Source organism: Xiphophorus couchianus, chromosome 14, assembly GCF_001444195.1.
Source record: "Xiphophorus couchianus chromosome 14, X_couchianus-1.0, whole genome shotgun sequence".
Lineage (NCBI taxonomy): Eukaryota > Metazoa > Chordata > Actinopteri > Cyprinodontiformes > Poeciliidae > Xiphophorus > Xiphophorus couchianus.
This window is the reverse complement of record NC_040241.1, coordinates 9,550,683-9,576,797: the sequence shown is the minus strand read 5'-3', so window position 1 is coordinate 9,576,797 and position 26,115 is coordinate 9,550,683. Positions and strand designations below refer to the sequence as shown.

Below are 26,115 nucleotides of genomic sequence, written 5' to 3'. Positions count from 1 at the left end.
CTAATCATAAAACACAAACCCAAAGTCAAAGAAAAGGTGTTGACTGAAGCAGTGCTTAGTTCACCTTCCCTTTATCCATGAAATTTTTAGGCAGGTTCTTTAGTCCAGGCATTTAGAGACATTAATACAGTCTAAACTTGTATTGTTATCTTGTTTATTCTTCTTGACTTGCATCTGCATGTGTTATTTTGTGCAGGTTTGGTGAAAAGCACCATGGAGTCCCTTCAGTACATCCACCATGTCGGAGTCCATCTGACGGTGAGGGAAGTGAAGAGACTCAATGTTTAATGAAGTAAAAATGTAACTTTTTGTTGTCGCCTTGAGAACAAACTCATTAGAAATACATGTTTTTTTTTTGTTGTTTCAGAAAACGTGGATCTATCTTGTGGCTAAAGTTAATAAACCACGAGTTTAATGAAAACGTTTTCATACCTCCTTGAACTTTCTCAGATTTTGTGACATTACTCAAACTTCTGTTAGGAATCTAGCGATGACTAATTCTTTGGTGAATGGAAACTTTTTCTACAAATATAAAATATTTTTTAGAAAAACACTGAGTTGGTATAAATACTTTGCGTTGAGTGGGTGAGTATTTGTGACGTGACGCCATCATTTCCCCTCTGTGTGTTTCCCAGGTACCCCTGAAGGTGGCGGTCTCCGTTGGCAAGTCCTGGGGATCCATGTCAGAGCTTCACACTCTGCCTTCTGTCTCCTGAATCTTCCTCTGCACCTCCCACACCAAGATAAATGATCTAATCTCCTCCTTTCTTATGGCCCGAGTTTTTTCCATTGACCCTTCTGCTGGCTACACACTCATGTTTTGACCCTTACTTGGTCTCTTATCCTGTTCGTCTCTCTCAGCTTCCAGTTTCTGCCTCCTCCTTCACTCGTCCAGCATCCAGGTTGCTATGGAAACGAGGCAGCTGCAGCTCGTGGTTCTTGCCTCCACTCTTTCTGTTTCTGGGGGCAACCGCTGACTGGATTGGACCAGTTCTGTTCTCTCTCTCTCTCTCTTGTCCACCTCCTCCTGTTCTCCCACTCATTTTCACTCACGCACACAAACATCTCGTTAGGACTAAAAATGTTTCCTCTGCCTCGTTACCAAGGTGAAGTTTCATGTTTTAAAGAGGTCTCGATGTTCATTGGTTCCTAAAATTGGTTGTTAGTTGAGCTTCTAGATATAACCAAACATTCTTTAGTCTCTATCGTTTATATATTTTTGATGCTGAGACTTTTGGATTTACTTAAACACACCAGATTTTCACCCCCAAGTTAATTTTTTAAGCTAATTTAAAAACCATCTTTTATTATTCCCATATTTGATGCTCTGATGAAAGAAGTGTAGTCCATAATGGATATTTCACAAGAGAAATTTGAGCCCGGGGAGTGAATAGACTCCATGAAATCTTGGTTCGTTCAGTTTCCAGTAAACTTTACCTTTCGTTGCCTGTGTTAACGTGATTTAAAGCAGTTGATCTAATTTTTGCTCGTCTTTGAGCATCCATTCTTTGCTCTCTCTGGCTCAGCTTTTATCTGCTCACTTGCCTCAAACCCACTCACCCTTTTTTTTTTTTTTTTTTGCCTTTCTCTCTTTCACTCTCACACATTCCACAAATGCTCACACATTCATCTGCTCTCTGGCACACTGACCGAATTTCTTTTTGTCTGACAGCCACAGCAAGACTCCCTTTTTATATCTCCCTATTTTCCTACTGGATCCTTCAATTAGCCTTGGAAATAAATTGGCAGAGCCCAACATATTCACGCAATTTAAGCCAATTGAAAATGTTTTCTGTCATTTTTAATGGTCCATTCGTCTTCTAATGTGAAAAATGCGCTCTGAATTTATTGACATAAGAAAAACTTTAATCACAAGTCCTTCATAGCAAGAGCAGAGGATAGTGTTATGGAAATCTGGCCCTCTATTCTTTCATTGTTCGGTGGTTTAAGTGTGCAAGCCCCCCAGCCTGCCTCTATTGAAAGGGAGGCGTGAGACTGGTATGTGCGTGTAGGCACTTGTGGATACGGGAGTTTTTATTCAGTAAAATAAATACTGATAAAGCTGTTTTCAATGGAAATTAAAGGTTCTTGGAGTTCATTTCAGACACTGTTGTCCATTTTTTATTCACTTTAATACAGGAAAAAGGTAACGGCTACATTTTGTAGATATTACTCCACACTAATCTCAAGTCTTTTAGCACTTTAAAGTCTTTTCTTTTTCAAGATTGAATTAGAAAGCAACATTTACTAAAACCGACTTAGTATCAACTCTGACCAGCTTTACTGTTCCTAAAATAAAAGCATCTCAAAGCATAATGCTGCTCCCGCTATGTGTCACTGTGGGGATGGTGTGTCCACCAGATATAATCATTTGTATGTAGGTTTGCTTGACCATTTTGACTTTGGGATAACTACAACAAGTTTGTGGTTGTAACATTGCAAAATGTGGACAAGAAGTATGAATATATCCACCATGTCATTTTTATTTGTACAAGGTTCCTAAATAGTCTTCAAAGTCTGAAAGTTTTGCTTTTATAATTTTTTTAAGTTCCAGATAACTACTGAAAAGAATCCTTATTTTGTTATGTAGACAATAAGAAATGTATTTTAAATAATTCACTTTTTTTTGTCATTTATATTTAGATCGAGTGCTTAATCGTGATTAACTACAGCACAGCTAAATTAAATTTTTTAACTGGTTAATTCACTATTTGACTTTTAAAGCTGCTTTTATTAAATTACTTTTTTTTTTTACATATTCTTACATATTTGTTAAAACTATCACATTGTCATGACAGTATAGTATGAGACAGATAATCAAGCCTTCTAATAAGTAGAAACAAATGATCAGAGCAAGGAGGCGGGTCTTAGCGCTGTCAATCAACCTCACCATGTATTCTCAGGCTAGTTACCATGGCCACCGACGATCGTGAATAAACTGTTTTTTTGTAGCGATACGTTGTTTCTCCACCATTGAGATAACTAGCAGCACGTACACAGTGTTGATTGACAACGCTAAAATCCTCCTCTTGGCTTTATCTTTGGAATTTAAAAAAAACACAATTGACTATTTCAAGCATGTAAAAGCTCAATGCATTGTCTTTAATCGATACAGCATATGCACACCATGTCATCTTTCAGTCAATCTTTACAGCTATACAATGTCCAGTTGTCAGTATAAAAGAAATGGGGTAAAGTCACAATAATAATATTAATCCTGGTGTGACAATACAGCATTCTGTCAAAGGAATGACACAAAGGGAGCTGAAGGCTAAAAGACAGCTTTCCAGTGCAGTCTCACTGAGGTTAGGGCAGACTGATTGAACCTACCAGGCCTTCATGGTGTTTTACTGCCTACTCAGTTTTATTCCCAGTAGGAGATCATTAAGGGTGTGTTCATACCAGCCGTGTTTAGTCCACTTCACTTCAACTGTAGTCTGTTTGCCGAGAAAGTCTGGTTCGTTTGGGGAAGTGTGAATCCCCAATCAAACTTTGATGCGGACCAAGAAAGCGAACTACAAACCTAGGTCTCAGTTCGGTTAAAGTGAACTCTGGAACGGTTCAAATGCATATGTGAATGCCAAGCGGACCAGAGTCTGCTTCAGGATCAGGGCATTCTGGGTAAATACAACCAAAACAAACACAAAAGTCTAGCTTTAGCAGGAAATGACCCATAGTCTTTTACCAAAGACAAAAGACAAATCCTGCAACCGCTAAAATCTGTTTAGATTTTGTGAAGAAGGAAGTTAGCTCGTGTCTTCTGAGGTTTTTGTGTAGTTTCCTACGGTGGCTCTTGGTACAGCGCCACCACAGGCGAGGGTTTTTTTCAAAGGTTTTGGATCGTTTGACACAGTTCAGTGTGTAAGCGAACCGCAGCAGTTGACAATATGACAAATTTTGCAATTTTTGTCCCCCAATCGAAGAGAGTCTACCGGACTACCAGGTGTGAAAACATCCTAAATGCGCAAAGCTTAACTCGGCACTTTACCTGTGTTTACAACAGTTTACACCATGCTTTTCTCAGCCAATGTTATTCCCTTTCTTTCTTTTTGTGTTTTAAACTTTAAAACAATTGTTAAAAGGTTCCCCTTGTGGCAACTTCTGACATCCCACATCCCTCCATCCATCCCTCCATCCTGCCTGACCAGTCTGCCTCCCCACAGTGTGGCTGCATATCTGTCCTCTGCTGTGCTTCGTGCAGCTTCCTGGTAACAGACAATAGCCACGACAGAGCTCCGGGGCACAGAGTGCATTTGCATCACAGCAGCTCCATGTAGCTACACAGACTCGGTCCTGAGCTACAAGCTCACAAAGCTGCTGCCTCCAGCGCTTTGACACTCGTCTGCAGAGTTCAAGCAGACAGGCATGAAGAGAAAAGGCCATGGCCGAACCCGTCACTGTGGGACAAAGACCGGGTCACAGGAACCAGGGCTAAGATGGCGCTTACCGCTGCCTCTGAAAGGGTTTGCTGCCACTCATCGTGGGTTTGCGGTGAGGTAGCACCTGCACCACTGTTGAGGCTCTGAAACCATTTGTAAATATAATTTTAATATAAATTTTAAATCCATATTCACAGTTATAAAAGGTGTAAAAATGACCCAAAGTACTATTTACATTGAAATATACTTTACAGTTTTACAGTTACTAACAAGGAGATTTAAAGAAATGCTGTCAGTCTCACTTGTAGTAAAACATCTGCATGATTAACATGTTCAGTTTGTCTTGGCGGAGTAAATTAACCAGGAGTCTAGGAGCTGAGTTAAGAGGTGTTTACAGCCAAAAACGCTTTCAGAGCAGCTGCACCGTTTCGTCCTCATGTCTGCTTGAACTGTATGTTCTTTAGCATCCGTCATCCCTCTTCTGTCATTTCTTTTTGGCATCTTTACAATTATTCAGAGGTACACCTGTGCACTTCAGCTTTGAGTAAAAAAAAAACATACAAAACAAGAAAAACACTTTACAATCTCCCCTTCAGGCTGATCTAATGAGACGTCATTGCCAATAGTCTGCTGGCATCTGTGCCACTGCAATAGGTGCCATAAAAGGGGAGTGATGTGAATGCAGCATCTCATCTTTTCCAGGAAAATCTGTGTAGGGGATCATTACTTTCATGTTTTGTCTGGTTGTACTTATTGCTTAATTAGATGGCACGTGGGCAGGAGTTATTTCCAAAAGAAACAACCAATATTTTTAAGTTATTATGACAAAATATGTGTAATGTCAGCGGGGAAATAAGCAACACTTACAATGCCTTACAAAGATATTCACACCCCTGGAACTTTTTAACATTTTGCCACTTCTGAATCACACATTTCAATCTGTGTTATTGGGATTTCATGCGATAGACCAACACACAGTAGCAACTTTCTGAAAAGTGTGATGTGGATTTGTATTCTGCCCCTTTTGCTCTGACACCTACCAATTAAATTCTGTGACGATACCACTTTATTGATTAGCATAGTCTGCCTTGTGTTTAATTTAATCTCAGCATAAATTCAGCCGAACATTAGTAAACGAATGGCATCATGAAGACAAAGCAACACCTGTAATCACAGCTGCAGAAGAAAACCAAAACACAAGATTCTGTGGTCTCTGTTGAACTTAGCAGTGGCAGCATTATGCTGTGGGGATGCTTTCCTTCAGCAGGCACAGGGAAACTTGATGGAGCTAAACAGCAGACAATATTAAGGGGGAAAAAACGTGTTACATATCCTTTATTTAACCCTTTATGTTCTAAATTATAATGGATATGTTTGCTTATTTTAATTGTACGCAGTTCTTTAAATGTCCTGTGAGTAAATATATTTTCTTATTTAGCCATAACAGCTGGAACTTTCAATATCCAGCAAGTTATTTTTGCAATTTACCATCTATTAAAAGATTGCCCCTCAAATTAATTTCACTTCCTGTTACTGCGGCGATGAAATTACCTTAATTACCCGATATTGGCTGGAAAGCGCGACCTCTCCACTTTCAGAAACTGTTGGAATTTTTCAGATAGCAGAAAGTGTGGCAGAATTAGGGTACTGCAAATTAGGCTGGATCGTCGGCGCTCCATTTAGGACTTTGAGGGAAAATTCAATCTGTATACTTGCAAGGCTAGTAGAGACATTGATAATTTCAATAAAAAGACAAGGTATTGATCAAGGGGACTGAATGGACAGCACACTGATTTGTAAAAAAAAAAAACTTTAAATAATTTATCTTCCCACTAACTTCTTCTTTGTGGGTCTCTATCACATGAAGTACAACAAGAACGTATTTTTTTAAAGTGGCAAAACCTAGGAAAGTTCAAGGGGTATTAATGCATTTTGTACATCACAGTACTGACACCTTTGGCAATTCTTTTACCTCCACAAAAAGCAAAAGCCCTGTATATATCTGCTTATCATACATACAACTGATAATACAGGAGAAAAGGAAACAGCATCCACAATCTTGGTGGGAAATGTTAAGACGAAAAAGCAGAACAATCAGTACTGTACAGTAACAGCAAAACAGGACACAGTTATGCTACAAGTGCTTAGGCGTTCTTGGAACGTGTGACCTCAGTCCAGAGTCCTCTACAGCAGCAGCATCAGAGAGAGAGAGGGAGTCAGCGGTGAACCCCGCAAAGCCCCCTCTTTTTGACTACCAATGTTGGCACATTCCTCCCTCATGGTCCTCTTCGTCAGGCGGAGCGTTCCCCGGCGACACAAATACAAACTCATCAGGATCCGTCCAAACCAGCAAGGCTGACAGGTAACTAAGAATAAAAAAGCAGTTGGTAGAGATACAGCTATTTACAATCACTCGAAATGCTAGACAATTAATAGGGCGGTTGAGTTAATCATTGAAAACCATCAGGTGCTCGAAACCTTTTGCAAAAGATCTTCTTCATTCAGGAAGTAAAAAATAAATTGCAAGCCACAATTAAAGAAAAAAAAATTAGGAAAAAGATTGGCAGTTTACATTCATACCAGCGTTCGTTCTTAATGCTGTTGCTTAAGAGCGCCACACCCAGAGTCCGTACATTTGTGCAGTTTATAATAATATGAGCTTCTTTCCTCAGTAATAATCTGAAAGAAAATTGATCACGTTTTTAAACTTAATGTTGCTTCAAAAAGCAAAAGAATCACAGGAGATCCCCCTAAGCCCGTCAAACATCAGCGTGGTAAAGAAAGCGCACTCTCTCAAACAAAAATACAACATAAACTCATTGTTTGGATTGTACATCAGCAGAATATTTAAAAAGAATGGAGCATAACTAAATGTACAGCATAGGTTAGCTAACACTGATGTTCAGTACAAGTCACTACATTCTAACATTAGATATGCAAGACCAAGTCTTCAAAAGAGGTAAGACTTCACAGGGCAAAGCATTCACGTGAAGTAGAAAACATACATTGCTCAGACCATAAGTAAATGCATTATAGTACAGTCAGTGCACTTTGTCTTTAGGAGTCAAAATTTGCCCTTAGACTAGTTTAAACCATGCAGTCCACATGTTTGATTCCAGTGCATAAAGGCCTTGGCGAAAGCGTTTTGAATAATATTACCTTCCTTCGTAATTATGCTTATTAGCAAGAATGATTTCTCTCAAAATGTGTGAAAGAGCTTTTAAATCTTAAAATTGGGAAAATGACAGCAGCAGAGCTGACACGCTTCTCCTTCTTCCCACAGTGATCAGAACGACCGTCTCATCTGCATCAAAGTAAGTCGTCTGACATGTTTCTGCTCGGAAATCTCGTCTGTCAGCACCACTAACTTCTCACTGTTGTGACACCAGAGTTGATCTGTAGTAAAGTGGCACAGTCCAATTATTGTGGTGCTGCGATGCTAACATGTTGCCCATCACTGTAGCTAGTTTAGTGGATTTGGAGTTCAGTGTGAAATCAGGAAAATATTGCTCAAAAGAGTGTGAGAAAACAGAGTGGTTGAGTAAGATGAGTGTTTTGAACAAAAAAGAAGCTCCTTTAGCTTCTGAGATATAAAATATGTGTTTTGAGAGGTTAGCTTTTTATGTCTATTGTTGGTATAATGCAAACAAAAATCATTCCTGTGGAATTCAAACCTAGCTGAAATGTAGGCATGGGCCAGTTACAGCAATCTAGGGTATACCAAGATGTATTTTCAAAGTAAGATTTTAAAATCACTCACATTTTTCATTATTATAGCGACTTAAATTTGCGCACTGCTGGTCAGCTTTATGAATCCTAAAGCCTCTTCTTTTCCTTCACTGACAAGTTATAGAAAATTGTTTAGAAACGTTTCTGGACAGAGATAACGTGGAAACCATCAGTAGTAATACTGTTTTAAAGCTGCAGATAGAGTTTTTGTTAAGCAGCTGACTGTCGGCTCTACCGGAGCAAATAACCTGACTAATTCACCAGCTGACTAAGCTCTAATAAGCACTTAAAAACTACTCCTAATAGTAGCAGGTGTTTATTCTGCTATTTTTTTCAAAGGTCAAAGTATCAAATAAATGTTATCAGCAACATTATTATAATACACATGATTACAGTAATTGTACATGTAATACATATGTATTATACTATTTCTGCAACAGGAAAACAAAATAGTTGCGCAAAAACATGATGTGAAATATTTTAGTTTTAATTATTTAGTGTAAACAATGTGATGCAGTGAAAACATACTGAAGGTTATACCCTGAGAATCTCCTACCGGCCCATGCCTAGAGTAAACAGGTACAGTGTTTTAGATATTTAAATACGCTAAACTTTAAGTTCAGCTTTTACTTTGGTCCGCTGGTGCATCTAGTTTTGTAAACACCTACAGGATTTTGTAATTTGTGCTTTTTGCACTTCGATCCAATGCCAATGAGGATAACAAAAGAAACAAACCTTCTTTTCCCTCAGTCAGTGATGGATTTACTCTGAATAACTGCAGCTATTAGATGAGTTTTGTCCTCATAAAGATTTGTAGTACTGGCTTGTGGCTGGTAATTATTATTACAGATCATTTTGACCATTCAAAGTAATGTAAACAAGTGTTTTCTGTAGCCATGTGGTCAGAGTTCCTCTCCTTAAAGTTATATTTGCATTCAAAGACACATTTCATGCAGATGGTACAATTCTTCTTTTTTTTTTTTAAAGAAACACATATTTATCTCATATGTTTATCTTAAAAAGTCGTATTTTCTCTTATTATATATATGTATATAGATATATATATATATATCTTTTATATAGTACATATGGGTTTTTTTTGTCCTATGCATTTCCAGCGCAGGCACCGGAGACACACGGTACAGAGGCATGCCACACTTGCATTGCTGTTTGCATTCTACAGTTGGTGAGCTGGCGGGCAGAATGTCGTCCAGGCAGCGCTGCAGTTGGTAAGCGTGATCTGCACGTCTGCACCAACTCTCAACCACACAAGCGCGCGGCCTGTCGTTCTCAGCGTCTGCATCACGCCCGTGCACACACACACAACCGTACATCATGAGCAACCTGACGCCCCTCGCTGCAGAGGCGGCGTCGCATTGATCTGTGACCGGGGACCGGGTCTTGGACTGGTCCAACCAGTTTGAAATGAAGTAGTTAAAGCTTTGCAGCAAGGCTATGGGTTGGGGGGCACATGCAGAAGGTTGTGGAAGGTTATGGGTGGACGGGGTGATTGGCTGTTTGGTCCAGCCCAGGGTTGCAGTCAGATTCATGAATAGGGAGGAGGGTAAAGGAAAGTGAGGGATGGTACTGGTTTGTGATGATGACATTCATGTTTTTCCCCCAATTTTTTTTTTTCATGATGTGCTTTTTTTTTTTTGTTATGTTTTGCTGTACATATAACATTATAAAAATGGTTTGATGACACAACTTAGGCTCAGAGTCATGGATTGCTGAATCTGCTGCTGGTTGTTCAGTCGGAGTAAGCAGGTACGAGAGAAACTTCGGCATTTGCTACATGAGTTTTCAGCTCTATACACAGTAAGAACACACAGAACAGAAGGGATGGTCATGCCAATACATGGGTTCTAATACTGGGTTGTAATTTGTGCTCAGTCATGTACTGTACATTTCAAAGTATTGCTAGTTAGTCGTGTTTTACCCCAATAACCTGAATGTTTATTAAACGTAGACTGCAGCTACTTAGTCATTGTCGTGGTTTTGACAGTAAAATTTGCATATTTAAACGTGGAACTTTGTTAAAGTTAGAAAATTACAAATTTTCCAGTTAGGCTGTTAACGTATTCAAAATGTTAGACTTTGACTTGATTTAATCAGTAAACAATTTATAAGCACACACATAAAGTAATTTAAGTTAGATAACACTCGACTTTTAGCCAAAGAAAAAGATTCCTCACACACTCTTGAGGCTCGGTGTCACGTCAACCATACTTGCCTCGTGAATCTGCATACGTACGCCATGACAAGCTCTCAGTTATCACACACACACACACACACACACCCCGGCTCTGAGCTCCACCTTTCCTAAACCTTAAACCAGAAACCCATCCACAGCTCCGGAGAAATAAAACGAGTGATTCATCAATTAAATAAGTTAAAAACAAGAAGAGAAGAAGTTTAGTAATTTGTTTGGAAGGACAATAGAGACGAGTGTTTAAGGAGGATTCACTGCGTTGCTGAATGTGTACATGATGCACTGAGCATATTCTGGTGGCCATCCTGTTGTCCTCAAACCTCACTGCGGGACTCGGCTCTCGCTGTGCTTCAATATGGTTTTTTCAGACGGAGGCCAGCTGTCAAACGAGTTCCCTCTGTGTTACATTAAACATCACAATGCACACACAAAGTATGACTGTGTCACAGTTTCTTGCACCCCTGGTAAAGATGTGTAAAAGAAATATTAAATTGTAGTAATTATTCAACAAAATCACCACTTAATTATTGTCGATAAAAATAATTACTATTACATGAATTTAACTGAAGCATTTTGCAATTTCTATCCTTTTGTTAGTTTGTAAGCGCATATTGAAGCTTTTAATTTGTAATCCATGACTTTCTGTTTCTTGAGGTATTTAATAAAGTAACACCAGCTGTGTTTTTGTCAATATCCCGCTAATGTAGAAAAAACAAGTTTGCAGTTTTGCTGCTTCCTTTAACGTAGTCAGATCATGTGAAAGAGATTGTTCACGCCAGCTTCCTTTGACCACTTCCTGTCGTTGTCTTCATCTTTTCTACCAGTAGTAACATCCGGTTGTTGGCAGAAAATGTTTCCACAGCAGTTTTGTGAAATACACTAATTTCATTGAGGTTGAAAAACAACCTCATCCTAGCGCACAAACTTTTTATTAAAATTTTTTTTCGAAATTGCCATTAAGCAAATCTTTTTTGGATTCAATTTTCCGAATTATGTGGTCAATGGAAACGAAGCTACTGAGGCCCATTTCTCTTAACCAGTCTTCAGAATGGGAAAATTATTTTGAAGTAACGAAGGAAGTAGGTCTTGAGTTGCTCTGTTGTCTTGAAATAGTTAGTTAAAAAGATGTCTTCTAGGATTGGCAGACAAACTTTGACAGAAAAGCATGTCAAAAGAAGCTTCTTACATTTTTACACTCTTTGTATGGCAACGTTTTTGGAGAAACGTGAAAGATAAAATGAGAACCATTTACTTTAAAGATGTGTCTTTTGTGCATATTTTTACCAGGGCTGCGAATAATTATTAAACTTCTTCACCTCTCAAGAAAACCATATCTCAACCACCCCTTCGCGCCCGACCCCCTCCAGTGGGTTTGAGCCACATAATCTGAGGACAGTGATTGGTTTGGATGCCGGCTAAATGTCTGATACATAGTTTTATTTCTCCGATGGAGAGGGAGGGACAAGAATGCCAAAGAATTAGGTTAATGAAACTTAAAAATATATACTCAGTGAGTGTAAAATGAAAATACAAAAACTATAGCAAGAAAAGTGCAACAATAAAAAACCTTAGTGACGTCACCATGAAGTAGTAAAAGGGTTACCCAAACATAACTACAATGACTCAAAATAAATAAAAGCTGTCAGAGGAGAGGATGCGGTTGGGGTTCAAAGGTGAAGGAGGGTGTTTGCTCTCTCTGTCCCTCTCTCCCTCCATCTCCCCGTCCTCCATCTCTCTCTCTCTCTCTCCATCACCTCTCACTCCTCACGGAGCTGCAGGCGGTAGCGGCTGTGGCGGATCTGAAAGAAGAGCCTCTCCAGCGGCGAGCGGCTCATCCCGGGTAGCCTGTAGTTCTCGCTCTGGCTCGTCCTGCAGAAGCCCAGCGACTCGTACAGCTTGTGGGCGGCCAACTTGACGGCGGTCGTTCCGAGGACCACGGCGGCGTAGTTGTTGCGCACGGCGTACTCCAGAACACGGCGGCCCAGGGCCTTCGCGATGCCTTTGCCCCGGTAGCGAGAGTCCACTGACATCCGCCGCAGCTCCACGGTGTTGTCGTCCTCGTGGCCCTGCGCTGCCACGATGCCCACAACGCGCCCATCCAGAACCGCCACCCAGAAGCAGGAGCCTGATGAGGTTTAAGAGGGAACGTTTAGAGATTACTTGCTGAATATGTGGCCTTTACAATTCTTAAGCTATTTAAGACAAATGAAATTATTAAAAGTCTTAAAAAGTACAAACCTGTCACTGGAGCAACCCAGAACCTATAGCTTAGCTTGTTAGCTTAATGAGAAATTAACCAATTTGCACACTGTTAGACCGTTTCTTCTGTAAATCTACACTCTCTTTGCTGTTTGTAGTTTAACAATATACAAAAACTCTAAAAATGAGCAAAATGAACTTTAAAAATTTTGAATTATTCCTTTAAGATAACTGTGGTGTTTTATTTAATCTCAAAGATTTGGTGTCTAAATATAAATCTAACACTAACTGTTTAGCATTATTAAACTTATACTTTTTATATTTATGGTTCTATTTCAATTAATGAGTCAAACATGAGGCTACAGTGAATGCAGATAATATGCAATCATGCTGATGTAGATCGTGTAACACTGATTAAATGGACTTCACATGAACTCCAAAGCAAATCCTTTTTGAAAGAATATATGATATGGATTTCAATCAGTTTAATTTAGTATCAGATTGGTACAGACAAAATGTTTAATCTTAAATTACATTGTGGGGAAGAGATGTCTAAACTGCAGCTAATAGCACATTGCTACCAAACTACACTGTAAAATCTCAGGCTTTATTTCACACAAGTATTCAATCGTAATAATCTTTACTGCTAACTGTTTTCTATTGGGAGATAAATTTATACAGCTATACAGTCTATTACGTAAGATTTGTTTCTTCTGACAGAAAATCCAAACATAAGCGTTCAGCTGCATGAGAGAATAAGAACATCCTGCTGCTACATTTAAACAGCATCGGGTTGAATCTGCTTAAAACACCAAAAGACAGAAAACCAGAGAGAGGCGTACAGGGATTTGATTAATGGCCAGTCTCTGGTGTCTAATGACATTAGCTATTCATTAAGACTCCACTAATTAAAAGCTCTGGGATTACAGATGGTCAATATGGACTCAGAAGCGAAGTGGAAAGCAAAGAAACGGAAAGAAATAAAACAGTTTCTGAAAAACTGCAGATTTAAATGCGGCTGCTTTTTTTTCAGTTGCATTTAAATCATATCTGTCAAATAAAAAGAACTGCAAAGTGAAACACAAAGATTCAGTCTTAGATCAGCTTGCACTGTGAATTAAACACACAGACAAAAAGACTTTGCCAGACACACACAGAGGTCCAAGGTTAGGGCAACCTGTCAGCAAATTATGCAGCTCCACCCTGAGGATCACAATAACAGGAAATATCAACTTTCATGTTATCCAAGATGCCATTTCTGATGTCTTTAGCTGGATAATAGTGAGTTAATTTTCCTTTTCAAAGATAATGACACACATTAGACTGACATACTGTCATGAAGCGGTTTGATGCGAGGTGGTGAGGCAGACGCAGCGGACCCAGGTATGATGATTTAATGAAAATAACTTAGTCCAAACAACGAGCAGGAGTAACACACACTGACCACGAAGAGACTAAACATTGACGTGGACCCGACGACGAACAAGGAGTTAAACAGGTGGAGTTAAATACATGGGAGGGTAATGACAGAACGAGACACACCTGGGAACAATCAAGGGGAGGACAGGACAACGAAGAGACTTAAGGACACAGAAAACTCTAAATAAACACAGATCCTGACAGTACCCCCCCCTCAAGGGCGGCTACCAGACGCCCACAAAACAGAAACACAACAAGGGTGGGCGGAGGGGCGCTGGACGGGGGGCCAGAGTCCAGAAAAAACAAAAAACAACCCACCATTGTGGGCGGAAACACAGGAAGGGCCAAGAGTCCAAAAACAACAAAAAACTACCCACAGGGTGGGCGGAGGCAAAGGAGGCGGGAACCACGGAGGTGGTCTGACAGTCGTCCGCGGCGCTGGAGGCGGGAACCACAGAGGCGGTCCGCGGCGCTGGAGGCGGGAACCCCGGAGGCGGTCCGGCGGCCGTCCGCGGCGCAGGAGTTGGCGATGAGGAGTCCCGGGGGCCGCCCACAGACGGCGACGACGAGCCCCCCGAGGCAGGGTCTCGGGAGGAACGCAGGGGGTCTGGGTCTCGGGAGGAACGCAGGGGTCTCGGTCTCGGGAGGAAGGCAGAGGGTCTCGGTCTCGGGAGGAAGGCAGAGGGTCTCGGTCTCGGGAGGAAGGCAGAGGGTCTCGGGAGGATGGCAGGGGGTCTGGGTCTCAGGAGGAACGCAGAAGGTCAGGGTCTCAGGAGGATCGCAGGGAGTCTCGGTCAGAACACTGGGAGTCTCGGTCAGAACGCCGGCTGACTCGGCCTGGGGTGCGCCGGCTGGAACGCAGGCTGACTCGGCCTGGGGTGCGCCGGCTGGAACGCAGGCTGACTCGGCCTGGGGTGCGCCGGCTGGAACGCAGGCTGACTCGGCCTGGGGTGCGCCGGCTGGAACGCCGGCTGACTCGGCCTGGGGTGCGCCGGCTGGAGTTGCTGGTCCCGGAGATGCCGGAGCTGGGTCTGGGCTGGCGGAGAGTCTGTGCAGATTGGGAGGCAGAGGGTTACCCTTCAGCACGGCAGCCGCCGTCAGGCACTCCCTCTCTGCCTCCTGTTGCAACTCCGCCAGCCCCAGATGCGGAAGTCGCGGGATCCATTCGTCCAGCATGATCACCAAGCGTGTGGCTATGTTCAGGCGGTGACGGGCGGAGTAAGGCTTTGCCACCTCCTCGACATAGTCCTCTACAGTTTTAAGTAATCCGGCTGGGTCCATAATAAAGCGAGCCTCACCGTTCGGTATGGTCGGGTCCTTCTGTCATGAAGCGGTTTGATGCGAGGTGGTCAGGCAGATGCAGCGGACCCAGGTATGATGAATTATGATGATTTAATGAAAATAACTTAGTCCAAACAACGAGCAGGAGTAACACACACTGACCACGAAGAGACTAAACATTGACGTGGACCCGACGACGAACAAGGAACACAGGTGGAGTTAAATACATGGGAGGGTAATGACAGAACGAGACACACCTGGGAACAATCAAGGGGAGGACAGGACAACGAAGAGACTTAAGGACACAGAAAACTCTAAATAAACACAGAAAAACACAGATCCTGACACATACAGTAGGAACTTTCATAAGATCTTTGCTATAATGATTATTTTGTTATCTTTGTTATCTTCTTTATTATTAAAACAGTTTTCTGTAACTATGCCGAAAAGCCCTTTTGACTAAAGTCATGCGTTGGCCACAGTTACACGCTTTCCTACCAAAATCCCATCTGTTTGCTACAGATAAACTAAATCAGACGATTCCATGACGGGCTGAGCCTGACCTCTGACCTGCAGTCGATTACCTCTAAATCCAGCATCCCTCTCTGCTTTTACACAACTCCTGTGCTGTTAGTTCCAGCTGAGCATCTCACGCCGTCACACACAGAAACAGCTGATAATGACACCAGCCTGCGCTGGAGTCCCAGGTGTTAGCAGGGATTTGGATGCCTCTGCAGGCCTGTGTTAAGCCCGTCCGGACGCCTCTGTGGCAGAATAAAACCTCTGATGTGCGAGGCGCGGCAGCAGCAGACGGTCCCATGTTCCCTCCGTGCAAACACTGGTTCATTAATGGCTCCGCGTCGCTGTAGATGGGATTTCTACATAAACGTAGATACTTATGTGATGAACATCCTCCTTTCTTTCTTTGTTTTTATTTGATTCTTTCTCTCCTTTTGTCTTTCTTTATTTCTGTCTTTCTTTTTTTTTAATTGTCCTTAATTATTCCATTATTTTTATGTAATGCACCGGTATCACTGGCAGCTTAACTTTAAGCTTCTATAACGGGCGAGATAAACCCAGTTTATCAGTTGTGGCTCAACAGCCGGTCCAAACCCAGAAACCAATTCATTTAGGTCAACCTCTGCCAAGAGCAGGGGTCAAATATCCAACCATGGCGGATACCATGGCTGCTACGTGTTAAGGAACCTTCTTAGTAAATATCAGAGGGGGTATGAATATATTTGAGCCTCTGTGAATAAGAGAAATCCACAACATATTCAAATTGGGAGCCTAAGCTGTCTAATTCACTTCAGAACAAAAAACATTTTAAGTTAATGACAGAATGTTAACGTGAGTTGATTTTTGGTAAATCAAACTCCTCTCATAGCTCACGGAGTTTGCTCATATTATGAACTGAAAGTTTATCCTGAGCAGGAGTCAAAGCTGCAGTGTCACCTCCTGTACGTTGCGCCTCCATGAAGCCCTCCTGACCATCTGTCTGAGCTGAGCCTGCGCCAGGCGCTCTGCCGCTCTGCTCACAGGACGCCGCACATTACCTAACCCTTCCTCACAGACGCAACGCACGGGACAAAGAGCTACACTGAAAACCTGAAAACTGCATGAAATATCCCTTCCCTTCCACCCGCCAACTACATCTCTTATTTGGTTTCGTAAAGTAAGTTAGAGAGACATATTGACTACAGCTGAGAACCTGCAGAGAGGACAGCGCTTCCAGTTTATAGATGATGCAAAATAAAACATCCGTTTGTGATTCTTTCTAACCCGTCACTGTTTTTAAATGTTTAATAAAAGTATATTTGTGTTATGTTAGTGTGTGGACGACTGGTTGTATTTGAGCAGATAGCATGATGGTCTGATATCAGCTTGTTGTGTTGCTCTATGAAGAACAGAATGGTAAAAAGATGTGATATTCTGCCCCCTTAGCATTGGGAAAGAACTGCTAAATATAGCAAGTGTTTATAATTTTCCTGAAATAAAATGTTGGCATGTAGACTTTGGGTTATACCGGGGCATACATATTTGTCATTTTCACTGCTCATAATGATTTTGAGGCATTTATGAAAATATTTAAGTAGAGATCAGTTGACACAAATAAGGATGTTGCATTTTTATACACGTTTTAGTTGAAGCTGTAACTGTTTAGTCAGAGGTTGTGTGTAGTTTTTGGGTCTGAATTTATTTTTGCGTCTGTTTTCTGCTCATTAGTGTGTGCAGAACATAAAAAGGCAAGCCGTGCAGCTTGCGAAGCCAGGAGACTATCTGCACAGGCATGTGGAGGGACAGCTCTTTTTTCTTTTTCATTGGGGCATTAAGGTCCCTGTTGATGCAGCTCGGCAGCTGCAGGAGCTCAGGACAGCATTGCTATAGTTAAACACCAGTGGTTTAGTGTTTGTGTGTGAGTCGAATGAATGAGCTTACTCACTCGGAAAAAAAGACATGGAAGAGGGGAGGAAAGGAAAGAGGGACAAAAAAGAAGAAATTATTCATGTCTCAAGAAGGAGTAGAAACTAGAGGGGCTTCTGTGTTGACAGTAATAGTGATGATCTTTAAAGGACATCCAAGCACAAAGAGGGGAGCAAAGAATGATGAATACTCTGCCATTAATACCACGGGGGGAGGGACAACAGATGAAAAACACGAAGGCGAGAAAAAGAGGAAGAGCAGTGGAGATCCTTTGTAATGCATCCTACATGAAGAAAAAAATCAGATTACTGCACTGTACTGGCATCGGTGTGGGAGTGTCAAACACTCAGTGATACTCTGACTGGAATCCTGTATGAAATCCCCCCAAATTGCACACACACACACACCCAGAGGAGCGCATTGGGGATTGGATTTGATCACTAACAGGATTATTCTTGTTTCCTTCAGATGAAACCTGCAGGGCTAATTCAGTTGATAAGCGTTTCGTCTAGACTCAGCTTCACTGTGCTGTAGTTCACTTCCACAGAAAGACGAGCGCTGCGCGGACACGCTCAGAACAGGAGCGCCATTCTTTCTATCGCATTATTTGTCTCTGCCTATTGTCATTTTTGGAGGAAGCAATTTTAATTTGCAAGACTTCTTTAATTCTATAATACAACAATAAGAAGCAAAGTGAATTTATTAATTTCATTACTATTATTTCATCCATTCTTTTTTTTAATATTAATAAAATTATCTAGCAGTGCATAACTCGTGCACATATACAGCCTCTTTGATGCGCTCTCTAAGAAACTCCCCGCGCTTTAGGTCAAAGTTCACGCTGGAGGAATGGATTAGCCTGTCACAGAGAACTCAAGCATCAGCAGTTTCTTTCTCCTCCCCCGTTAAATGAGAGTGGACTGTCAGACGTGGTGCACGTGTGCAGAAACGCAGTAAATAAATAATTCATTTGTTGAGAAGTGAGGATTTGAAACAGAAGTCGTTTTCATCACAGCCTGAACTGTGTTGCAGAGAAGATTGCTGCCTGGATGTGACATTTTGCAGACATGCCCTCTCTTTCTCTCTCGCTCTGCTGTGAAATCTCCATTAGGAGCTCTCGCTGTGTGCATTTCAGTTTTACAGCCTTGCTGCCTATCAACATGCCTGTGCAGGTTGAATGATTTGTGCCTTAATTTTCACACACGCTACTCTTACAGGGTGCCAGCGCATCCGTAATCTAAAATTAAGGCCTTAAAATGTCTTAAGTTCAAGAAAATTTACCTTGAAATATATAATTACAGGTCTTAAATTTTGACGTGGCAGAACTTTTTTAACTCATATATTCTACGTAGGCTTTTTCTCACGCGTCTTTTCTATCAGGTTAAAGTTTGAGCTGAATGCAGACATCTTTGCTCACTGCGTTCTGTGATTCAAGTGTACCGGTAACAAGCTACTAACGCATTCGTCGTAATATAGTGATTTAGGCCTCAAATGTTTGTATAATGGTCTTAAAAAGTCTGAAGTTGAGTTGGTGAAACCTGCATAAACCTGGTCTTAACTGTGTCCAGGTCATTATTTTCATGTTCATAAAACGTCAAAAAGTTGCTGAACTTAGACCTTACATGTAAGACCAAAACAATATCACTTACAATGGAAAGTGCTCAACAAATGCATCACTGAATCAGTGCCTTGCCAAAGTTTTCATACTGATCAAACATGTCCACCTTTTTAATGTCACAGCTACTGTACATACATAAATGTTTTTTAAAGGCATTTCATGTGACAGACACCCCTAAAGTAGTGTAAAATTGGAAAGTAGGATGAACCTTCCAAGCAGGACAATAACTCTAAACGTGCAACAAAACCTATGATGGGATGGTTTTTAGATAAAGTAGGTTCAAGTGTTGCGATTATTTAACGTCTAAGTGAAGTTTTATTGAAAGTATGGCAACAATTTCAGCCTCTATATTTGAATTAAGTATAGAGGCTTAATCCAAAGCATGTGTGTGTGTGTGATGTTTCAGGTTTTGTAGAGTATTAATTCAAAGGGTTGAATTAAAACCATGCATCACTTTCCTTCCACATCACAACCACATACTAACTTTGTGTTGGTATTACATGTCCTAATGAGAAACATTGAAGTTTGTAGTTGTAACATCACAAACGTGGAAATGTTCATGAGGTTTTCGAAGGCAGTAAAAACTAACTTTTCCCATCAGTGCAATGTCCAGATTTATTTTTGACTTAAACTGCAAACTCTTAATCTTTACAGGGGTCAAGCAATCGGTCAGATAAAAACAACAGGCTTTTATGTAATGATTAATCCTTTCAATTTATTGCCAGAGACTCAGAAAAAGCTCAACGTGACAATTAATGAAGCTGTTGATGACACACCATTTAGTCTCTCCAATGTGCGCCTCAGTTAAGTATTGATTTAATAGCAACGTAAAACATAAGAGAAGGATAGTGAGACTTCAGTGCATTATTAATGATTCCCACTTCTTACATACAATAAACCAGACACACGTCTGCATCAAGGATGAAAGAAAGTGGAAAGATTTATGCAGTGTTGTCGTCTTTAAAGTCTCACAACGTGTGTGTGTGTGTGTGTGTGTGTGTGTGTGTGTGTGGGTGTGTGTGTGTGTGTGAACTTGAAAATTCACAGGAAAATGGAATTGATCAGTTTTAAATTTTTCTAATTGTAGTCCTATAATTAGCATGATTCAGTACGTTTTTCCGTGATTGTAATGTCACATTTTCTTTATCTTCTTGCTATTCATGTTTGTGTATCCAAGAATATATTTTACAAAATATATAAGGTTCCATACATGGTGACATTAAGAACTGTGAAGAATTGGTATTAAATAGGTTCTGCTATGTTCTACTACTTCAGGACAAAGTCTGTCATTTTGGCCATAACATAACCATCTTATGTTTCTATTTCAGAACTTGATGATGGCCAAATAATCTATAGCAAAAAGCTCATTTGTCCTCTTGATTGCCCCCAATTAGCTGAATTACTTTAGAAGAGGTTGCCAGGTCCCCTGCTGTGTCAGCTACTTCAGGCTTTCAACATGTAGTGGTGACTGAATCTTTATTGGTGCAGACAAAGCCACTGCATAGCGTAACAAGAGATTAAATAGCATTATTATGCAGTCAGTACAAATAAATTTGTTTTGAAAATGTGTTTTTATGTGTGGTATATATTACAACTCAGAGTTGTGATGCTGATGTTGCTGATTTTATTCAACATGGCCAAACTCTGTGGGAGCCTGACTCAGCTGGTGATCACATCGTGTTACAAAGTGGTACAGCACAGAAAGTCAATGCTTGTGGATTATTTACTTCAACTTAGCCATCTTCAACACTTTAGAAATACAAATCATTCTGATAGAGATGCTTATGTTTTCTATATCTGCACTTTCTTTTGTCTAAAAAAATATCTTAAAACGCTTAAATACATTTTTTGTTGAAATTAGGGAACTACAGCTGTATCCTCCCACCAATCAACACTTCAGACGGCTTTTCATTGGAGAAATTACTTCCTTTGTGTCTGGATCGTGGACCGCGGATCAAAATACAACAACAGGAAGCGCTACAGGAGGTACGTATGTCTTTTAAATATGAAATATTCTCTCTTTATCTAGCTGGCGACCAGGAAGCTTCTGGTGTCTTTATCTTAACACATATAAACATTAGTTCTTTTCATTGCCTCTTTTTCTATCCTGCCTCTCCTTCAAGCACTTTTCCCCCCATTTTCTCTAATCTGTTGTCTTATCTTGTGGTTATGAAACCACACCAGTGTTAATATACAGCAGGTGTTGCTGGCGTCAGTTTGTTTTTATTTCCAGGGTTACTTACTGAAGGGGTAACTCTTTGCTCTTTGCTTTTTCAGTCAGCTTCACATGTTCTAAAACCAGTTAAACCAGTTAAAGTGCCCCATGGGTTCAATGACTAAAGAGATTCATTTGAAGTGAGACAAGAAAAGCAGATGAACATGAATACATAAATACTAAAACTCATATTGACCCATTTAAAAGGTTAAAGAATCCAGCTCCTCCTTGACTGAGAAAACTGCGGTTTAGATTCAGCAATACAGATTTTTCATAATTTTCGATGTACCAAGATTGCTAAAACCAATAACTTTGAATGTAAAATTAAATGTATATATGACAGCTAAGTCACATAACAGTGATCACTTGTATCTGCAACAACTTTAGCAGTTTGTACAAATAAAAAGTTATTTAGCCTATTCCCAGTAAATGATTGTTGACCATCTGGTTGTTGCAGACTATGAGATTATTTTTGCTTTAATGACATAAAGACGTGTCTCACCAAGCTCTGCCATGTCTGCTGCCATCCTGTTCAGGGTGTTTACCCCAATGTCACACCCATATTCATTAATAAAGATGGAGGAAAAGGGGAACACATGACTGCACCACAATCAGTTTAAACTGTCATGTTGCTGCGCAGCTTTTAGCACGTTGGCAGGTCGGAATCAATAAGCCACAGTGACCAGAGTGTTTATGGGAATCACTGCAGGCGTTTGCATTAAAACGCTCAGCAGAGGAAGAACTGGAACCGATGAACAGGTTCCAGAGGTTAGAACTTATTTCATCTGGAGGCGGGGACAGGCTCATCGAGACTTGGACCAGTCATAATGTAGAAGTTTCTATGTTTTAAACATCTGAGCAAGTGCGGCTCTTGCTCACTTGGCTAGTTCAGAAAGACGATTATTTCCATTTTTCTGATGATGGATTGGTTTACAAATGAATCTTGCTTTAAACTTCTTCACAACTCTCTCCCTGACCTGTCTGCTGTGTTCCTTGTTCTCCAAGACGTTGCTTGTTTTCTAACATTCTCTAACAAATCTCTGAGAACTTCACAGAACAGCTGGATTTATGCTTGAGTTTAAATCAAATAAATAAGAACACCAGCTGCGTTTCCAGCAAAACTTGGTTGATATTCCGTTAATGTCATAAAAACACAATTTTAGTGTTTCCGCTAAATAAGAAGCGCACTCAAAATCACATGTAAATAAGTTGTTTCATGCAATAAGCAATTTTAAAAAATGCTGCGCCATCCTCCTCCTACCACTTCCTGTCGTCTTCTCCGTCTTTCCCGCCAGTAGCAACATCTGGTTGTCGATCACATGACCCGTGTGATGCATTGCAATTTTGCAAAAAATGTTTGATGCAGCCGGATAACCACCTCATCCTATTGCATAAACTATTTAGCAAAAAATTTGTTTTTTTTAAGTTGCCGTGTTCCCAGTAAGTGAATTTATTTGTATATGTAATTATTATATATTTAATTCCAATTTGCACAATTACAAAGACATGGCTAGTGTTTGCTAAGGCAGTTGGTTGAACTGGATCTCTTTCTTGAAGTTATTGCTGTAAAAGGGGCTGAATATTATCTTTATTTATTAAACAATTGTCCTTTCCCATCTGAACTGTGCTCTACTTTGTGTTGCTCTTCCTATAAAAGACGACACGTTGAAGTTTTTGGTTGTAACAGCAAAAGCAGCACAAATTTCTGTAACAAATGATAGCAGAGTAAGTCGTGCCTCTCCATCGGAGCCCGGTGTTCGTCCCTCTGGGTCTGCTCGGCTTGTGCGGCTGTAATCATTAGCATTGTCCAGGAGCAGCGACTCCTGACCCCCTCTGAACCATTGTGGCTCTGCAGCAATAATGGGAATGCTAAACTGCAACTGTGTGCTGTGGATTATCAGGCAAGTGGGCACAGCGCTAGAGAGCAGCACACAATGGGAAGGCAATTGACTGGCTTTACTCACACCTGTTTTTAGTGTTGGCCATGTGCGTCGAAGGAAAGGCAGGGGAATGTGGTAAAACCAACACATATTTGTAGGTAGCCAGAGGAGAAGAAATAGTTTGATTGATTTTTCTAATTAGAAACCTTAGTGGAGGAAATGAGGCTCGACGACACCGAGCTCACTGCAGAGAGAGTATCAGCAGTCTCCTCAGTGCAATCAATAGGCCTTGCGGTGCCCTCTACCCCCACTCCAGAGGCCAGGAGCAGCAAGGATAGGAAGCCGGTGGGGGGAAGGAGCAAGAAACACACAGGGAGGAGGGGTGAGAACAACGAGGAAGGAAAGCAGAAGGATGACTGCATATTTAACTATTTTCCTCTGCCTGAGGACTAAACTGTGTTCTCGTCATGTATTTGTCAGTCACACTGACTTCTATTTGGCTTCGTCCTCTCCGCTAATTTAAAGCTGCTGTGTAAAGCAAGCCGAGGCGAGCAATAGGTCTAATCTTCACCAGTCGTTTGGATTTATTTTTGCAACACTGCGGGTGGAGCCGCCTGCTGACAAATCACACATACCAATGGGACGTCAGTGAGTAGAAGCAGTTCCTTACCTGTGGGTTTCATGTAATAGGCCTCAATGTCAGCCATGTCCGTGTTCAGAGCACAGTCCAAATAATTCTGGATAACTTTCCTGCTGTAGTAGTAGCGCGCACCCATGAGAATGAGCGGTGCACAGCAGGTCAGCGTGACGGATTTGGTCATGTAAAAGCACATCGCTATGGAGAAATGGAAGAAAGGTAAACAAAACCTGTCAGAAGAGAGAATCACAAGTTTGATTTTTGGCAGGGTTTGAATTCGACAACAGACACAGAACAACAAGGGTTCAAGACAGCATGGCGACACGGTGGAGAAACATGAACAGTTGGTTGACGGTGAGCAGAGTTACTCTGTATCCAGGGTTCCTACACACTCTGGGGAAGTTTGGCGTTTCCAGGTTAAACCATTAACTATTTCTGGATTTTGATTCCTGGCTCATTATTTACATCATCTATAAATTCATCGTTTTTTGTATCCATCCAACTAGTTTCTTTTTTGCACATTTTTTATTGAAAGCCTGACCTCTACGCAAACATTTCCAGTTAATTTTATGGTGAACTTTGCTTTTCATACTTCAGTAACTGACCACCACCTGAATTTTCACTTTCAGGATGTATAGGAACCCTGAGAAAGACACACGAGTTTAGCTGCAATACTGAGAGACATTTCATTTTTATTTGACCTCTTTCTGAACTTTCTGGAGCGGAGCAAGTTAGTAAGGTTATGATGGCATTAAATCAATTTTTGCTTGATTGGAAATTAGTCGGGTGCGACGCTAGGGGGCGCAAAGGGAAACGCAGACAATTGCGATAGATGGGACGCATCGCATGTTGAGCTGCACGCAACTATTTACTCAGCAGAGTAAAACATGTTTAATGTTTAAAGCAAACGTTGGTTTTTTTCACTAATCACTTTCGCAGGATTTAGAGGTAGAAATCTGTTATGTCTTCCTGGTTCCTCACCTAGTCAAGAGATTGTAATTTGAATGAACAAAAGAGAGAATTTCAGTGGCGCATGGAGGAATTTAATTCCCGTTCTTTCTTTCCTTCTCTCTTTTTCTGTCCGTTCTTTTGTTTTAATTTTCTGAGCGACGGGCGCACCCTGTGGGCCGATCGTCAAACTGACTCCCTCCTTCACTGAAGTCACGCCGGCATGTGACCACAGCATCAGCACCATCAGCCTCTCTACACATGCTCCATGCGCCTGGCGTGCCTTTTGTTGGCTGCGTGGTGGAGCAGAACGCCGGTGCGCCGGTGGGCAAAGTTTAATAGCGGCAACAGATTCATGCGTAACTGCGCATTGTGTGGTGCTGATTACAAATATAATTAAATCAGATTGGAGTTAGCATTTAGATTTACAGTGGTGGGTTTGTTGGGGGGGGGGGGGGGGGGCTCCTTTGACCGCTCACCTGTCAGAAAGGCGTATAAGAACTGGGTCCGGGGCTGCTGCCAGATACCCCTGAACGCCGAGTTGGGTATCCGCTCCATGATGCCCTCGTGGAAGATGCGCAGCACCTCCTCCTGGTCCTCCCGCTCGAACTCGCGGATAAACACCCCGTCCCTCCGCACATCCTTGGGCTCGCCGGCGGAGCTCAGAGCCGCGCCGGGGGCCGCCGGGGAGCCCCACATCATCGGCTCTTTTTTGGTCCCAGGTATAGCCTCGTGTTCGTCCGCAACGATTTTAGTCTCGCAAACCATTTTGGGAGACGAGCAATGCATGCAACTGGCCTGCAGAAAGACGGTCCCGCTACAGTTGTGGAGTGTGGGTGGTGGTGGTGGTGGATGGGGTGAGGATGAATGATGCGTAAAAAGAGTCTCCTAAAAAACAGTGAGAGGATGATGGAGAGGGGAGGGATAAGACGGAGGAAGGGGGATGTTCTGCTGCAACCCTGAGCGATTCTGAAGACCCAAGACTTTCCGGCGCGATCCGGGCCGGTTTTATAAGCGCGCAGGGGCGGGTATAGACGCGGGTTCAGGGGTTGGGGAGGTCCTCCCGCCCACTCAGATTGGATGCCGGCGGCAGAGGGAGGGAGGAGGGCTGTGATGAGGGACGAGAGAGGCCTGAACAAGCTGGTGTGTGCTGGGGCGAAGGATGTATTTCGAG

At 41.6% G+C, this 26,115-nt stretch overlaps 2 protein-coding genes across 2 annotated transcripts in view; one reads left to right on the top strand and one right to left on the bottom strand.

The window, feature by feature from the left end:
- poln (polymerase (DNA directed) nu) overlaps positions 1 to 1,774 on the top strand; it is a 47,660-nt gene extending 45,886 nt beyond the window's left edge. The window contains exons 25-26 of the mRNA XM_028038834.1: positions 197 to 258; positions 636 to 1,774. Of these exons, the coding sequence (XP_027894635.1) occupies positions 197 to 258; positions 636 to 716 (143 nt within the window). The 3' untranslated portion in view covers positions 717 to 1,774. The remainder of the gene's footprint in view (positions 1 to 196; positions 259 to 635) is intronic.
- Positions 1,775 to 3,075: 1,301 nt separating this feature from the next.
- Positions 3,076 to 26,018, bottom strand: nat8l (N-acetyltransferase 8-like). Its single transcript, XM_028038837.1, has 3 exons — positions 25,421 to 26,018; positions 24,027 to 24,191; positions 3,076 to 12,445 (listed from the first exon to the last, which is right to left on the bottom strand). Exons 1-3 carry the CDS (start codon positions 25,728 to 25,730, stop codon positions 12,078 to 12,080), a joined length of 843 nt encoding a protein of 280 aa, XP_027894638.1. The 5' UTR covers positions 25,731 to 26,018; the 3' UTR covers positions 3,076 to 12,077.
- Between the last annotated feature and the right edge of the window lie 97 nt (positions 26,019 to 26,115).